Here is an 18,964-nt window from a genome sequence, read left to right as displayed (position 1 = left end):
AAAGAATTTGGGGATTTAAAAAGAAACTGGATTTTTAAAGAATACATGCATTAAAAAAGAATTTTGGGATTTTAAAAGAATTCAGGATTTGAAAAAGAATTCAGGATATATTTTAAGAATTCAGAGAATTTTAAATTAATTCATGGATTTTTAGAGTTCAGGATATAAAAAAGAACTCGAGGATTCTAGAAGAATTCGGGAAATTTTGTAAGAATTCTGGAATTAAAAAAGAATTCGAGGATTAAGAAAAATACATGGATTAAAAAAGAATTTGGGGATTTAAAAAGAAACTGTGGATTTTTAAAGAATTCATGCATTAAAAAAGAATTTTAGGATTTTCAAAAGAATTCGAGAATTCTGCAAGAATTCAGGATATATTTTAAGAATTCAGAGAATTTTAAAATAATTCATGGATTTTAAAAGAATTTAGGATATAAAAAAGAATTCGCGGATTCCAGAAGAATTCAGGAAATTTTGTAAGAATTCTGGAATTAAATGAGAATTCGAGGATTAAAAAAAAGTTGATGGATTTTAAAAGAATTCAGGATTTTAAAAAGAATTCATGGATTTTAAAAGAATTCAGGAATTAAACACGAATTCGAGGAATTTCGATAAATTCAGGAAAGTTTTTACAAGCAAATGGGATAATTAAAAAATAATAATTCGGCGATGTAAGAAGTAACGTAGTTTCCAGACAATCCCTCATTATTCACTCTTTCATCTTGTTTGTTTAACCTGTTGAACTGAAAACCCTTGGAGTTTCGGTGATAATTCCTTGTAAAAATGATTTGATGAAACAAATCAAACCTGTTACAAACATGTTTTTTTGACTCATATTTATTTTCTCGATTTACGATTGGACCGTAAGACATAAAGAATTTGAAATCGATAATTCCTTGATTGAAATCAGTCTCCTGAGCGGCTTTTTTTCTTTTTGTACAATTTCAGAGCATGAAGGTGAACGGCAGGAGACCGTCCTCGTCGAGTGTGAAGTCGACACCCGAGGAGCCATCACCGGCAGTCCCGACAACGCCCGCGCCCGCGACCGAAGACAAAACCCGTGATGAGGCTGCTGCCGACGTTCCCCACGGTCCCTCACCCTCTCTGCCGCGTGCGCCTCCTCCTCCTCCTCCTCCCCCTCATTCCCCCCACTCTCATCCTCAAACTTCGCTCTCTTCGGAAAGCGAGACAGCCCTGCTAGAACCTTTGGCGAAAAAGCGTCCCGAGCGAGCGGACAAATCCAGCAATGGTCCGACGACACAATTAATAGCGACAGCAGCAGCAGCGGCGGCGGCGGCCGAAAGAAACGGCCACAAATCGCCCAGTCCAACCGATTCCTACACCAACAACAACAGGTTACTGCCCTCGATTGTCAACGGTCATCATCACAGTAATAATAATAATAATAGTAGTAGTAACAATAACAATAACAGCAGCAGCAACAACAACAACAATAATAATAATAATAATAATAATAATAATAGTCATAATAATAATAATAATAATAATAGTGTTGCCAGTAGTCATAATAATAGTAGTAGTAGTAGTAGTGGGAGTGGAGGTGGGGTTGGTGGTAAAGTTGTCTCAATGATGAAATCGGCAACGGCCGATTATGTGACAACATCGGAAATTTACAATATCCCGATGACGAGTCCCGGGACGGATTATTGGCACTCGCGGAATCCGGTCGCCGATCAGGTTTTCATCACCGATGTCACTGTCAATCTCAAGACCGTTACCATTAGGGAGTGCAAGACTGAAAAGGGATTTTTTCGCGAGAGAGATCCGAAAAGTGATGTTTGTTAACCGCCGCCATCACCGGATTAAAATGGAACTAAAAATGCGACAAGAAAAAAGAAAATCGATGAAATATTTTGTAAATATCTACTTATTTATTATCGCACCGTCTTTTGAGTGATTTTTAGCTTCTTCTTCTTCTTCTTCTTTCGAGAGTTTCAAAAGAGAGAGAGAGAGAGAGTTTTGTCTCTTCGTGCAAAGGCACCTTTTTTTTTTCTTTTTTTGATCTTTGATTTTTTAGTAATCTGTTTATTATTATTATTATTATTATTATTATTGGTTCGAGATTTGAAATTTAATATCTCGATTTTTGAGTTACGAGTCAGGTTTCATAGGGTTTTTGGAATAAATGTTTTTTTTTTTTTTGTTCTTTTTGCAGGAAAATCAGATATCGCTCTAGAGAATTTGATGAATTTAGGCTGTTTGAAAGAATTCAGGAATTCAAACAAGAATTCAGGAAGTTAAAGAATTGAGATTTTAGATAAATTCAGAGGTTTTTAAAAATTCAAGGAATTGAAGAGTATTGAGGGATTTTTAAATAATTCAGGAGTTTTCTTTTAAATTCATGAATTCGCAAAAGAATTCAAGGATTTTACATAAATTCGGGGGGTTTTTTTTAAAATTCAGACAATTTAAAAGAATTGAGGGATTTTAAAAGAAGATTTCAGGAGTTAAAAAAAGAATTTTGAAATTTATAAAGAATTCGGGGAATTTAGAAGAATTCAAGGAATTAAAAAAGAATACACGAATTTTAGAATGAATTTAGGGATTTAAGGAGAATTTAAGAATTTAAAAAAGAATTCAGATATTTTATATAGATTCCGAGATTTAAAAAAATTCAAGGAATTGAAGAGAATTCGGAGATTTAAAAAAAAATTCAGGAATTTGCAAAATCATTTTGGGATTTAAAAAGAATTCAGAGATTTTAGATGAATTCAGGAATTTTGAAAAATTTAGACAATTTATAAGAATTGAGGGATTTTAAAAGAATTGAAATATTTTAACAGAATTTAGGAATCTTTAAATATTTCAGGAATTAAAAAAGGAATACTGCGATTTATTATGAATCCCAGAATTCCTTTTTTAATTCTTTATAGAATTCGAGGAATCTAAAAGAATTCAGGAAATTAAAAAAGAATTTGGAATTAAAAAAAAAGAATTCAGGAATTTAAAAAGATTTCATGAATTAAAAAAGGAATTTTTAAAAACCCCAGAACTTCTTTTTTAATTCTTTATAGAATTCGAGGAATCCAAAAGAATTCAGGGAATCAAAAAAGAATTTGGAAATTAAAAAAAAAATTCAGGAATTTTTAAAGATTTCATGAATTGAAAAAGGAATTTTTAAAAATCCCAGAATTCCTTTTTTAATTCTTTATAGCCAGCAAAGAATTTGGATTTAAAAAAAAAAGAATTTTTAAAGATCTGATGAATTAAAAAAGGAATTTTGGAATTTTTAAGAATCCCAGAATTTTTCGTTTAATTCCTTTTTTAATTCTTTATAGAATTCGGGGAATCTAAAAGGATCCAGGGAATAAAAAAGATTTTGAAATTTTTTTTAAAAATTCAGGAATTTTTAAAGATTTCATGAATTAAAAAAGGAATTTTTAAGAATCCCAGAATTCATCGTATAATTTATTTTTTTAATACTTTATAGAATTCGTGGAATCTAAAAAAATGCAGGGAATAAAAAAAGAATTTGGAAATTTTTAAAAAAGAATTCAGGAATTTTAAAAATAATTCGGGGATTTTTAAAGAATTCAGAGATTTATTAAGAATTCGCACATTTAAAAAGAATTCCTAGGTTTTTAAAGAAATCAGGGCATTAAAAAAGGTTTTAAAGGGAATTTTTTTTTTAATTCAGAAAATTTCAGAAAATTGAGAGATTTTTAAAAAATTAAAAATTTTTAACAGAATTCTGGAATCTTTAAAGATTTCTGGGCTTTAAAAAGTATTTGAGGATTAAGGAAGAATTGAGGTATTGTAAAAAAGATGGGATTTAAAAAATTCTGGGAAATCTAGAAGAATTCAGGAAATTAAAAAATAATTTGAGGATTTTTTTTATAAAACTACAGGGAATAAATTTAAAAGAATTCTGACATTAAAAAAAATTCGGGTATTAAACCAGAATTCCCAGTTAAAAAATAAGAATTCGAGGAATTCGGGAATTTAAGAAGAATTCGGGGATTCAAAAAGAATTCGGAGAATTAAAAAGGGATTCATGGATTTATAAAGATATCTGTGATTAAAAAAGAATTAGGGGATTTTTAAAGAATTCAGATTAAAAAAAAAATTCGGAGAATTAAAAAGTATTCGGGAAATCTAGAAAAATTCACGGATTAAAAAAGATTCAGAGATTAAGCTATTTTAAATGAATTCCAAGAATTTCAAATACTTAAAAATTACTGTTGAATACGTTATGTATTATTTGAAATTGCATTAAAATTGAAATTCAGCGAATTCAAGCAAATTTAAGCGAACTGAAGTGAATTTAAAATTTCAGAAAACTCAACTAAATTGAAAGGAATTCGAGGGAATTGAAGTATATTTCAAAGAAAAAGACAGGTTCAATAATTAATATTCTGTGATTTAGTATATTAAATATTTTGAATTCCTTTAAATTCACTTCGAAATCCTTTGAATTCTTTGTAATATATCTGAATTCTTCTGAACTTCTTGAATTCCTTGAATTCTTTTAAATTCCTGTAAATTTTTGGGATTTTTCTGAATTCTGTGAATTTAAAGAATTCCAAGATAGTTCAGAGAGATTCCAAGAATTCAGTGAATTCAAGAAATTCTAAGAATTTTTTAAAGCTCACGGAATTTCTTGTATTATGTTGAAGTCCTTGGAATTCCTTCAATTCATTGGAATTGTTTAGTTTTCTAAATTCTTTGAAGATCTCTGAATTATCCGAATTATCCGAATTTATCCGAGTTTTTTTAATTTAACAAGTTATATAAATTTTCTGAATTCCTTGCATTTTTTTTTTTAATTCGTTTGAATTCCGCAAATGTTATTATTTTTAAAAAATTCGACGAATTCCGTTAATTTCAAGGACTTTGAAATAATGTAAGCAAATCAAGATTTTGAAAATAATTCGAGGAATTCAAGGAGTTTACAAGAATTAAGGGAGTTTACATGAATTCAAGCAATTCCAAGAATTTTCGTAAACTCCCTGAATTCCTTGCTTTATTTTAAAATTCTTAGATACCCTGAATTCTTTGAAATTTTTTTGCTTCTTCTAAACTCCTTGTATTATTTTTAAATCTTTGGAATTCCTTCAATTTTCATGATGTTTTAAATTTCCCGAATTCATTGAATTCCGCTAAATTATCTGAATTTTTTTTAACTTTCGTAATGCATTTATAAATTTTTTGATTTTTTCAAATTCGTGGAATTCTTTACATTTATAAAACTTTTTTGAGTTTTTCAAATTCGTGGAATTCTTTTTATTTATAAAACTTTTTGGAATTTTTTTAATTCTTCAAATTCGTGGAATTCTTTTTGTTTATAAAAATTTTGGAATTTTTTTAAATTCGCGGAATTCTTTGTATTTATAAAGCTTTTTGGAATTTTTTGAATTCGTGAAATTGTTTGCAAATTTTTTTTTGCGTTTTTAAAATTCTTTAAATTCGCGGATTTCTTTATATTTATAAAACTTTTTGGAATTTTTCAAATTCGCGGCATTAATAAAAAGCTTTTTGGAATTTTTCAAATTCGTGTAATTCTTTACATTTATAAAACTTTTTTGAGTTTTTCAAATTCTTCAAATTCGTGGAATTCTTTTTGTTTATAAAAGTTTTTGGAATTTTTTTTAATTCGCGGAATTCTTTGTAATTATAAAGCTTTTTGGAATTTTTTGAATTCGTGAAATTGTTTGCAAATTTTTTTTTGCGTTTTTAAAATTCTTTAAATTCGCGGATTTCTTTATATTTATAAAACTTTTTGGAATTTTTCAAATTCGCCGTATTAATAACATTTTTTAGTTTTTAAATTCTTCAAATTCGCGGAATTCTATGTATTTATAAAGATTTTTGGAATTTTTCAAATTCGCGGAATTCTTTGTATTCATAAAACTTTTTGGAATTTTTTAAATTCGTAGTATTGTTTGTATTTATAATTTTTTTTTGAGTTTTTAAAATTCGCGGAATTTGTTGTATTTATAAAGCTTTTTGGAATTTTTAAACTTCGGGGAATTCTTTGCATTTATACAACTTTCTGGAGTTTTTAAAATTCTTAAATTCGTGGAATTCTTTGTATTTATAAAATTTTTTTGAATTTTTCAAATTAGCGGCATTAATAAATTTTTTTTTGAGTTTTAAAAATTTTTAAATACGTGGAATTCTTTGCATTTATAACACTTTTTGGAATTTTTCAATTTCGCGGCATTAATAAAATTTTTTTTAAGTTTTTAAAATTCTTCAAATTCGAAGAATTCTTTGTATTTATAAAACTTTTTGGAATTTTTCAAATTCTTCAAATACGTGGCATTTATAGAGCGTTATGTGATTTTTCGAGAGCAAAAAAACATTTGACTGAATTAAAAAAAAAAAAAAAACTCAAAAACCAAAAAGGCAGAAAATATGTAAATACTATTTATTTTCACACTGTATTGAGTGATTCGTCTTGACTGAAAAGAGATTTTTTTCGACAAAGAGATTCTAAAAGCGATGTTTACGAACCGCACTGATGCTGATTGAATGCGACAAAAATCGACTAAATATTGTAAATACTATTTATTTTCGCACCGAGAGTTTTGTCTCTGATTCGTGCAAAGGCACTATTTTTTTTGTAAACTCTTTTAATTTTAATACTGCATTTTTCATTGGCAAATATCACGGACATTTTAACTCCATAAAATGAGGAATAATTTTTGATGAAAAAAAAATTAGGTTTTTTTTTTGCCCAAAAAATCACATTGGTCGATACATTCATTTTTTCGACATTGCAAAAATTCCCTGCACTTGTTTGAATTTTCGGATATTTTTGAATTCGCTGAACAATTTGAATTTCTGCGCATTTTTTAGCATTTCAAGAATTCAAGAAATTCGACAAGTTTTTCAAAAATCCTGGAATTTCTCGTGTTATTTTCAAGTTCTTGAAATTCATTAAATTTCGGGTCCTAAAAAAAAAGCGAGGAATTGAAAGAATGTTTTAAATTTGGAAAATTCAGGGAGTTGAGAGAATTTTTGGAATTCAGAGAATTAAAAAGAATTCGTCTGAATAGAAAATAATGATAAATAATTAATTAAATCGCAGTGTATTCATTACTGTTTTCAGATTTTTTTCTGCATTAAGAATGATGAAAAAGGACCCTAATTATACAATAAAGAGTTAATATTTAGCTCCGCATAAAGTTGTTTTTTTTTTTTTTTTAATGGCCGACATGCGATTTTTCGAGCAAAAAAAAGCCGAAAAATTCTGAAAAATAAAAAGGATGGTAAACGGCATTTGAGAAAAAGAGATAAAAGTTGATTTTGGGGAGAAATTTTCCAATTTCTTTGGCCTCTGTTAGTTTTTGAATGATAATTTTTCTTTTATAATGAAATATCACAAATATTTCGAGAATTTCTTCACTTAAAAAAGAAAAATTGCAGTATAAAATAAAATATAGACCAAATTGTATACATATTAATTATTCAAAGTATGTATTAATATATATATATATATATACAAGTCCGCGTATGCATTCTAGTATAATTGAATAATTGACAAAATCGGTTCAACTTTTAGTAATTTTTTTTTCTTTTTTTTTATAACTAATTACAAAACACACTTTTGACGAAAAAAAAAATAAAATGCAAGCAAAGAAAATAATAGAATAGACAGATTTGGTAAAAATGTATACAGTAAAATTTAGGTTCACTTTATCTACCAGTAATTCCGTGATATAGACAAATAATGTAATTACTTTGAAAGTTAAAAGCCGTAAATTATTTATAAAAACTGTTGCAGTTTATTAGTTTTTTACGTTATCTATATCATCAATTTAACTTGAACCAAATGTATATTCCTTCCTTTAAGTATGACAAATACTTGAATAGACGAATATTTCAGAGCTTAAGTTACTCATAAAAAAAATTGTACATAGAAAGTTTTCTAAATCCGTTAGATTTTGGAAGAGGGAGAACTTTATTATTATTTTATTTTCACATTATATGTGTAATAGGCTGGTCCAAAAAAAAAGGCTTTATTTTCTTCTACTCAGTTTACATCTCGATACACTTTTTCCCTTTCAGGTGTCAGAATTTAAAAAATGTATTTAATAGTCCACAATATTTCCTTTTTTTTTTTTTTTCGAAAATCGGATTGGGGGAGTCTTAGATACTTTTTTTCTTCTTTACACGATGGCGTTAAACAATTTTGGAAATTGGAATCGTAAAAAAAACGTTGTTTCCGATGTGATGTGAAAGGTATTTTACGACTTTAGTGATTTTTAACAAAAATTTGGTGTAAATAGTTGAAATGAATTTATTTTTTGACCTTAAATTTTACAAATTTTTAGATTTGTTTCAGCATAGTTTGATTTCAACAGTTTTTTAAATCAATCTTTTACTTGAAATAGTGTTCTATTTTAATTTTTAAGTGTACATTTTTAATTTATACAATTTTTAATTGGCGTTTTTAATACTCGATCAAATAAAAAATAAAAGTCTTTGAAGTTGAAAATTTTGGATAAAAAATATTTTTATTTAATAAATTAATCAAAAATAAATTGATTTTTTATGAATCTGTACTTTAAGTATTAAACGATTTTTAAATCAGTTCAGAATTTAAGAATTTTGAGACTGAAACTTTATAAACTATTTTGAACTTGAAAATAACTTCATAATAATATCTATATTTGTAATATAAGACTTTCATTCAATTAAAAATATTGTTTCAGTCTAAAATTTTCCATTTTTCACCCATTCAATTTGAAATTTTCGAATTGAGAAAGAAATTAAATATCGAATATTGAGCAATATTTGAATGTTCATTCAAGACCAGTAAATTGAAACCAAATATTTAAAAGTAAACAATTTTAAACAATAATTCCTAAAATCTTTAATATTTCAAAGAGCCTTTAACCTGTGAACGTTACAATTTTAATTGTTGTAATTAAAAAATATTTAATTTGTAAGTGAAATTGCCTAATTTTCATGTATAATTTACAAATGAACATTTGTAGAAAAAATTTGAATAATTTTTAAAAGATATTTAGGAGTTTTGAAAATATTAAAAGTTAATATGTACATTTTAAAAAGTTTCCCCAAAATATTCCAAAAACTTTTTTGAAAATTTTGTAAATCTTTTAAAATCTTTTTAAGTATTCTTTTTAAATAATTCTTCAAAATGAAAAATTATTCTCAATTTTCCTAGGAAGCTTACGAATTTCTTTTTGTATTTTTGAAGCCTTTGTTATTCATATATCAAACATTTAAAGAAATTTTCTAAAATTTGCAGGATTTTCTGAAAATTGTAGAAAAAATTCAATTATTTTTGACAGATATTTCCAAGTTGTGCAAAAATTTCAATAATAATTTTAAATTTTAATAAATTTGTTTTAAAAACTTCTAGATTTCTCATGATTTCGAAAACAAATTTTAAAGCTTTTCAAGGACTTTTAAGCTCTTTAAAATTAAAATAAATAAATTCTGATTTAAGAAGTGTTCAGTTAAAAAAATGTCAATATTTCCATTGTTAATGTTTCTTCATTAAAATTCCTTAAAATTGTATAATTTTGAGAATTTTAAAGTTCATTGATTGATTTTCAATTTGGAGCATTGAAAATGATGCGTGGATTAAATTTTTGTGTATTGAAAAATGTTAATACCTTCCATTTTATAGATGGTAATTATTGAGTATTGGAATATAACATTTTTGAATGAAATAACTTTTAAACTTCAATTTTAAAAGTTCAAAATTCGACATTTCCACTTTTAAGTGCTTTTATTTGCAACTCAGTTTTTATTATTTTAAGTGGTAATTTTTTTCTCCTTTAGTGCTCGATTTTTTCAATTTCATTGATCGTGAACAATGTTTTCAAATCGGGAAATGACCGGGAATTTATTTCGTCGATTAAAACATGCCGTATGATACCAACAGAGTGTCCTATGTTGGCACACAAACAGTGTCCTATGTTGGCACACACACAGTGTCCTATGTTGGCACACACACAGTCTCCTATGTTGGCACACACACACAGTGTCCTATGTTGGCACACACACACACATACAGTGCCCTAGGTTGGCACACACACAGTGTCCTAGGTTGGCACACACACAGTGTCCTATGTTGGCACACACACACACACAGTGTCCTATGTTGGCACACACATGCACACAGTATCCTATGCTGTCACACACATATCGTCCTATGTTGTCACACACACATAGTGTCCTATATTGCCACATAAGTAGTGTCCTATGTTGTAACCGGCGCAGCGATATACGTATTACGTCGTCAGATCCTACGCCGTTTACAACGTAGTGTCCTATGTTACCAACAGAGTGTCCTATGTTGTAACCGGCGCAGCGATACACGTATTACGTCGTCAGATCCTACGCCGTTTACAACGTAGTGTCCTATGTTGGCACGCACGTAATGTCCTATGATGCCACACACATACACGGTGTCCTATGTTGCCACACACGCACACGCGGCGTCCTATTTTGTTACCCACAGTATCCTACGTAAATTGCGACCTTGGAATTCGCAATAGGGTTGAGGAAGAAAAAAAGTCTTTTTTTTTAAGCAGCCTAATATGTAAAGAATTTTTGTATTGAAATGTAAATTCGCATTCTAGAACCCTGTAAAAATGTGTAAATAGACAAAATCTTGGACGTAATATGCAGAGGAGTGGAATATTTGAGGTATTCTGCCGTAAATGACAGTATAACATATATATTCTTCTTTAGATTTGAAAAGAAGGAAAGAAAAGAAAGAAAGTAAAGAGAAAAGAAGAGAAAGCAGGGAATATGGAGGCAAAGGAAGATTATTAATCATGTTTTGTTAGGTCTTAGACTTGTCAGATATGTGCGTCGTACATCTTGGTCATTGTTTTCTGTACTTACCGACCTACCTATGTAAATGATTTTCTCCAAATTTGGGATATCTGTACAATGACTACGCAGGCATATATATGATAACGTGAACCCCGGTAGTACCAAATCCAACAGTAATTTTAGTTCTGTCTGGTACAGATTCCTTATATTTCAATAAAATCTTAATTTTAAATCTATCATTACTTTTATTTATACCTCTACCTATACTTTCTACTCTATTGCGTTTTTTTTCTCTTGTGTTTGCTCAACTTTTTTTTTTTTTTTTTAGACATTTCAAGTTTTACCTGTTCCCAGAGAGTGGCGGACGTTAGGAAATATCTGACAAAATTTACAGGTATTTTTAAACATTAATGCCATTACGTTTTTCAAAATTCTCTGAAATGGTTAATAGTAATTCACTTCTTACGTTAAATGGCTCCAAGTGTGCAGGTGCATTATGTGAGTGCATTGCAATAATTAAATTTATCATAAAGTCATTTTCACGCAAGAAATATTTTGAATATTTCTGACCTTAATCAGTCTTGACTCATGTTCCAGCACAACAGGAAAAGGTACTTTTTTACCACTTGTTCCGCTCCTTCTACCACTTTTCCCGCTGTTTCTACCACTGGCCTTGTTGGTTTTACACTTGTCCCTATGTTTCTATTACTGGACTTGCTGATTTTACTACTTGTCATGCTCTTTAACACTCCCTCTGTTTCTGTCACTTCCCGCTCCTTCTACCACTTGTCCCTCTCCTTTTGCAACTTGCCATGCTGTTTCAAGCACTTAATCCGCTGTTACTACCACTTGACTTGCTCTTTCTACCACTTGTCCCGCTATTTTTACTTCATTTCATGCAGTGTATACCATTTGTACCTCTATTTTTACCACTTGTCACGTTGTGTCTACCATTTTTCCCAATGTTCTTACCGCTTGACCTGCTCTTTCCACCACTTGTTCATCTGTTTCTATTGCTGGTCCCGCTGATTTTACCACTTGTCCCGCTGTTTCTACCACTCGACCCGCTCTTTCTACCACTTTTACCGCTCTTTCTACTACTTTTACCGCTGTTTTTAATACTTGTCATGCACTTGTCCCGCTGTTTTTACCAATTCCCTCTCTTTCTACAACTTGACCCGCTCCTTCTACCACTTGTCCCTCTGTTTTTACCACTTTCCATGCTGTTTCTAGCACTTGTTCCGCTGTTAATACCATTTGACCTGCTCTTTCTACCCCTTGTCCCTCTGTTTCTACCAGTCGTCCCGCTATTTTTACTCTATTTCATGCTGTTTCTACCACTTGTCCCGTTGTTTCTACAACTGCTCCAGCTGTTTCTACCACTTGTCCCTCTATCTTTACCACTGGTCCCGCTGTTTTACCACTTGTCACGTTGTGTATACCATTTTTCCAATGTTCTTACCACTTGACCTGCTCTTTCTACCACTTGTTCATCTGTTTCTACCAATTCCCTCTCTTTCTACAACTTGACCCGCTCTTTCTACCACTTTTCCCGCTGTTTTTACCACTTATCATGATTTTTCTATTACTGGTCCCGCTGTTTCTACCACTCGACCCGCTCTCTACCACTTGTCCGGGTGTTTCTAACACTGCATCTGTTTCTATCACTGTTCCCGCTGTCTCTACCAATTCCCTTTCTTTCTACAACTTGATCCGCTCTTTCTATCACTTTTCTCGCTGTTTTTACTACTTGCCATGCTGTTTCTACTACTTGTCTCGCTGTTTCTACCACTTGCCCCTCCTTTTTTACCACCTGTCATGTTTTGTCTACCACTACTCCCGCTCTTTCTACCACTTGTGCCGCTGTTTCTAACACTGATCCCACATAATTTAATCTTGGCACTACAGTCTCATCACAAAACTGCTCATTTCCCTCTTTCGTTCTTAAGATAAGGTATTTGTAAATAAATCCACGTAATAAGTAAATTATTAAATACAGTGAAACCCTTCAATAGCCCTTTCGAGAATTGTCGTTGCGTAGCTCGTAGGTGCAATAGGAGCTACGCGGTGCGCGCGGGGTCTGCGGTTGTCACTCAGGCGTGAACAAACAAAAGCAGAGCGGCCTATAATGAGTCATTTCCCACCCAGCGTCAGCTCCAACATCGGCGCTACATAAGAGTTTTACTGTATTTCTGAATTTCGAAAAATGGATTGCATTGAAGAATGTTGAAAGAATATCTGTGAACATTTTCAGACTGTTCCTAACGTCAACTGCTTTTTGGGAAGTGTAAGTCAATCCTTGAAAAAGCAGGCTGAAAACCCCTGTTTTTTTGGTATTTTTTGTCCTCAATTGACAATTTTTGTTTAGGATTTTAAGGTCTAAATTTTCAATTTGAGAGAAAAAATTTTGGAATAAAAAATAAAATTTACGATATACTGCATTTTTTCAGTTTACAGGTTTTGTAGCCCGCCCGCCCATCCAAGGAGAGGAAGCGATGGGAGTATGGAAATTAAAGGGAAGGGAAGTAAAGGAAATGAGAAAAGGGAAATAAGGTTCGAGCGATTAGGGGAAATGAGGGGAAGTAGGAGAGTCAGGGAAATAGGGGAATTGACTACAGGTGAAATTAATGGATAGAAAGTAAGGAAAATAAAGGGGAGGGGTGATGGAGTAGGGGAAATAAGGGATGGTAAAGCAGGAGAATTGACTCTAGGGGAGAGAAGGGCCTGGAAATAAGTGGAGGGGGAATGGAGTAAATAAGGGAAAGGCAAATAGAAGTCAGAGAAAATAAGGGATAAGGTAGTAGAGCAAGTAGGGGAAATAAAGTAGACTATGTTAGGGAAAGTGAGGGGTAAGAATGGGAGTGTCAGCTGGGGAAATGAGAACATTTTTCGACATCTTTTCAAGTTGAAAATTATTTTTGAAGCTTCAAAATTTCTAAACATCTCTTCAAATTACTCAAATTTTTTCTAAAATTGTGTTATCATATAAAGTGGAAAAAATTCGTTTTAAATTCAAAAGTTAGGTGAAATGAGGAAAGTGGAACTAGGGGATGTGAAGGAGTAGGGAAAGTGATGGCATGCGAGGGGAGGGGGCTAGGGGAAGTGAGCGAATGAGGCAGTGGGAGAAATGAAAAAGGGATGGCGGGGGAAATGAGGGAAGGGAATTAGGAAAAATGCAATGTAAAAAGAAAAGGATAAATGTGGATAAGTGGCTGATAGACATGGATACAAAGATTGGGATTCAAAAGAATAAAAGTGTAGATTAAAATAAAAATAAAAAATGATTGAAGGGATATAAGCGTGATAAAAATGGATACATCTTTTGTATATCCATTTCAATCCTAAAGAGAGAGAATATAAGGATTTAAAAGGATAGAAACTCTATCCAATTATGCAGGACCGAATTTCCAACAAAGTATTTACATTTCCTACCAATATAATTGTATTTTCTACCTGATAGACAAATTTCCAATAAAATAGATGAATTTTCAACTGAAAAAGATCAAGTTTCAACAGAAAATAGGATAGTTTATTTTTCAGTTAGAAAAATTCTAACTGAAACAGTAGAAAATTAATTTATTTTGTGAAAAAATATTCTACTTGGTAGAAAATTAATTTATTTAGATGAAAATTTGTCTGTTTGTTCGAAAATTTATCTGTTGAGTTAAAAATTTCTTTTTTTTCTTTGAAGATTTTAACTATTTTGTTGAAAATCCAATTTTTTCGTTGTTAAAAATATTCTTTCCTAACTGAAAGTTATACTTTATTTTCAGTGGAAAAATGATCTTTTTTATTTGAAAATTCATGTATTTTTTTTAAAATTCGTATGTCTGGATTCAATATTCATATTTTTAACTTGAAATTCATTTCTTTAGTTAAGAATTTAAATATTTTGTTCAAAATTTAATATTTTTCTTGTGGTTGAAAAATTATGATTTGTTAAAAATGTATTTTTGTTACTGAAAATTAACATGTATTTTTGTAGAAAATTCTTTTTTTTTTAGTTGAAAATTTCTCTTGTTTGTAGAAAATTCATCTTTTGAGTTGAAAATTTATTTCATTAGTTGAAAAATTAACTTTTTAATTGAAAAATCGTTTTCTTTTAGATTAAAACAATATTTTCAGTTAGGTTAGGAACATAAATTTTCAAGCAAAAAGAAAAATCTTTTTCAAAATAATAGTTAAATTTTCAACCAAGAAAATGAATTCTAAACCTAAAAAATATAAATATTTGATCCAAATAAACAAATTTTCAACATAATGAATGAATTTTCTGATATAAAAAATTTAATTTCTACCGAAAATAAATTATTATAATTTTCAATCATAAAAGTAAATTTTTCGCAGCGAAAAACCTGAATTTTGAACGAAACAGTTTAATTTTAAACGAAAAAATAAAATGCATTTTCAACCCAAAACATGATTTTTCTACCAAAAATATAGTATTTTAATTTTCAGTTCGAAAAGTCAATTTTCAACAACAAAAAATGTAATTTTCTACCAAATAGAATTTATTTTAAATGATAAAATAGTTACAGTTTCAACTAAAGAAACGAATTTTTTACCAAAAAAAAAAACAATTTTTAACAAAATACATGAATTTTAAGCTAAAGATATGAATTTTTCACCAAACATATAATATTTTAATTTTTAGTTAGAAAGATAAATTTTCAAACAAAAAAATGTAATTTTCAAAAAAAGTTCATATTTCAACAACAGAAATGAATTTTTAATTCAATAGATAAATTTTGAACCAAATATACAAATTTTTAACATAATACATGAATTTTGAATTAAAAAAAAAAAATTTTCACTACCGAAAATGTTCAAAAAACAATTTTTCATTTCTGTGGTCGAAAATTTAACTAGCTGATAAGCTAAAAAAGCTTAAAAAAAGAATTTTTTATGAAAAAATCTTTTTTTTTCGTTCAAAATAAATTTTTCTGACTGAAAATTAAAATATTTTGTATTTTGCGAAAAAAACATCTTTTTTGATTAAAAATTTATGCATTTTATTTTTTTATCTAATAGCATATTTAAAACATTTTTTTAATTTTCAAAATATTTTTAAAATGATCAAAACATAATTTTCAACCAGAGAAATGAATTTTCAACTAAAAAATATGATTATTCTACCATAAATATAGTATTTTAATTTTAAGTTACAGAAGTAAATTTATACAAAAAAATAATAATTTTCTACAAAATAGACAAATTTTGCAAAAAGATACATGAATTTTCAGATAAAACATATGCATTTTCAACTAAAGACAGAATATTTCAATTTTTGTTACAAAGGAAAATTTTTAACCAGAAAAAATGTGTTTTTCAATAAAAAAAGTTCAATTTTCAACCAGAGAAATGAATTTTCAAATAAAAAAGATAATGTTTTTACCTAAAATTTTCGACATACCATTTTTTAGAAACAATTAATTTTTTTTAACTGAAAAATAAAATATTCCACATATTTTGGTAAAAAATTATTCTTTTTTATTGGAAAATTCAGGTATTTTGTCTATTTTTGTCTGCTAACTGAAAATCAATCTTATAGGAAATGGAACTTTTAGAGATTCGTAAATGGATGAGTTAATGTGTTGAGAATATTTAAAAAAAATTGTTTTATTTGGTAGAAATTTTTTTTTTTTATTTGAAAATGTAACTATTCTCTTATTTCAAATTAATTTTTTTGATTTAAAATTTACTTCTCTAACTGTAAGACAAAATACTCTATTGTTAGTCGATAATTTATTTTTTTTTTTTAGTTCAAAATTTATGTATTTTGTTAACAAATCGTCTTTTTGATAGAAAAATCATATTTTTGGATTAAAATTCATTTTACTGTTTGTAAATTGAACTTTTTTGTGAAAAACTACATTCTTTTTGGTAGAAAATTTACTTTTCCCACTGAAAATTAAAATATTTCATTTTTGGCAGAAAAATAATCTTTTTTATTTGAAAATTATTTTAGTTTGTTGAAAATTTGTCTATTTAGTTTGAATATTAATATTTCAGGTTTAAAATTGAATTGTTTTCTTGAAAATTCATTTTCTTCTTGGTTGAAATTTTATTTTTCTAACTGAAAATATTATATTTTTTTTGGAAAATTCCAATTGTTTAAGCTGACAATTCATGTATTTTGTTGAACATTTATTTTATTGGTTGTTGAAAATTTACTATTCGGACTGAAAATTAAAATGTTCCATTTTTGGCAGAAAAATCATCTTTCTCAATTAAAAATTCTTGTATTTTGTTAAAAATTTATTTATTTAGATTGAAAATTCCTTTTTCAGATGTTAAATTCATGTAAATGGTTCACAATTTAACTATTTTCTTGAAAATTAAGTTTGTTCTTGGCTGAAATTTTTATTTTAACTGACAATTAAAATATTATATTGTTGGTCGAAAATTCAAATTTTCAGCATGGGTTGTGTTGAAAATTTTCCTGCTTGGTTGAAAATTAATTTTTTTAAATGAAAGTAAAAATTTAACTTATTTTGTTAAAAATTAATTTTTCTCGGTCGAAAATTTAGTTTTATAATTAAAAAATTAAAATACTCTATTTCTAGCTAAAAATTCATGTATTTTATTTAAAAGTGTGGTCTTTTTGGTTGAAAATTAATTTCTCTGTTTACTTTTCTAACTGAAAATTAAAATATTAAAAATTCATTTTTTTCATTAAAGATTTTAAACATTTTGTGGAAAATTCAATTTTCTTCATCGTAGAAAATTTAGTTTCCTAATTGAAAATTAAAATATTTCAATTTCGGCAGAAAACGCATCATGTAGTTGAAAATATATGTATTTTGTTTAAAACTTTGTCTACTTAGATTGAATATTTATATTTCAGGTTTAAAATTCATTTCGTTTATTCAAAAATTTAACAGTTTTTTTGAAAATTAATTTTTTTCTTCGTTGAAAATTCATTTTTTTATCTAGAAATTAAAATATTATATTTTTCTTTGAAAATTCTAATTTTTTACCTGACAATTAATGTCTTTTTGTTGAAAATTCATTTCTTTTTTTCGTCAAAGATCTTAACTATTGTTTTGAAAGTTCAGTTTTGTTGTTGAAAATTTACTTTTCTGACTGAAAATTATAATACTTTTTTCTAGCAGAAAAATAATCTTTCTTAGTTGAGAATTCATGTATTTTGTTGAATATTAAATTTTGTTTTTGAAAATTTATTTTGCTGACCTTAGTTGAAAATGAAACTATTTTATTATTTTAAATTAAATTTTTTTATTAAAATTTAACTTTTTTGTGTAAAATATCGTCTTATAATATTAATATTATATATTTGCTGGAAAATTCAATTTCTTTTAGCTGACAATTCATATATTTTGTTGAACATTTGTCTTTCTGGCAGAAAAATCATATTTTTACTGGAAAATAATTTATGCATTTGTGTTTTAAAGCCATTAATTTTTTTCGTTAAAGATTTTAACTGTTTTGTTCAAAATTCGATTTTGTTTTTGAGCATTTATTTTTCTAACTGAAAATTAAAATATTATATTTTTGTTAGAAAAATCAAATTCTTTTAGCTGATAATTCATGTATTTGTTTGAAAATTTGTCTTTTTGGTTGAACATTCGTTTCTTCAGTCAAAAACGTAACAATTCTATTATTTAAAACGAATTTTTTTGATTAAAATTTAACTATTTTCCTAAAAATTTATCTTCCTGTTGGCTGAAAATTGATTATTTTTATATTAAAATTAAAATATTATACATTTGATGGAAAAATCAATTTCTTTTAGCTGACAATTCATGTATTTTGTTGAAAATTTGGTTTTTCATGAAAATTAATGTTCCTCTTAATCGAAAATTAATATTTTTAAATGAAAATTAAAATATTATATTTTTCATGGAAAATTCAATTTCTTTTAGTCGACAATTCATGTATTTTGTTGAAAACTTGTCTTTTTGGTTGAATATTCATTACTTTAGTTAAAAATTTAACTATTCTATTAATTAAAACAATTTTTTTGATTAAAATTTAACTATTTTCATGAAAATTCAATTTCCGTTTGTTTGAAAATTAATTTTTTTAAATTAAAATTAAAATATTGTATATTTGCTGGAAAATTAAATTTCTTTTAACTGACAATTCATTTATTGTGTTTAAAATTGGTCTATTTGGTTGAAATATCATTTTTTTAGTTGAAAATATAACTATTTCATTA

General features: G+C 27.8%; 1 protein-coding gene across 2 annotated transcripts in view; it reads left to right on the top strand.

Annotated features, from left to right (window-relative positions):
* LOC117173886 (polycomb group protein Pc) overlaps positions 1–2,384 on the top strand; it is a 31,688-nt gene extending 29,304 nt beyond the window's left edge. For both annotated transcript variants that reach the window (XM_033362541.1, XM_033362535.1), the window contains exon 5: positions 949–2,384. In XM_033362541.1, the coding sequence (XP_033218432.1) occupies positions 949–1,806 (858 nt within the window). In that variant the 3' untranslated portion in view covers positions 1,807–2,384. The remainder of the gene's footprint in view (positions 1–948) is intronic.
* Positions 2,385–18,964: the final 16,580 nt, after the last annotated feature.

This window comes from Belonocnema kinseyi, chromosome 1 (assembly GCF_010883055.1).
Source record: "Belonocnema kinseyi isolate 2016_QV_RU_SX_M_011 chromosome 1, B_treatae_v1, whole genome shotgun sequence".
Classification (NCBI taxonomy): domain Eukaryota; kingdom Metazoa; phylum Arthropoda; class Insecta; order Hymenoptera; family Cynipidae; genus Belonocnema; species Belonocnema kinseyi.
This window is presented reverse-complemented; position numbering and strand designations above follow the sequence as displayed.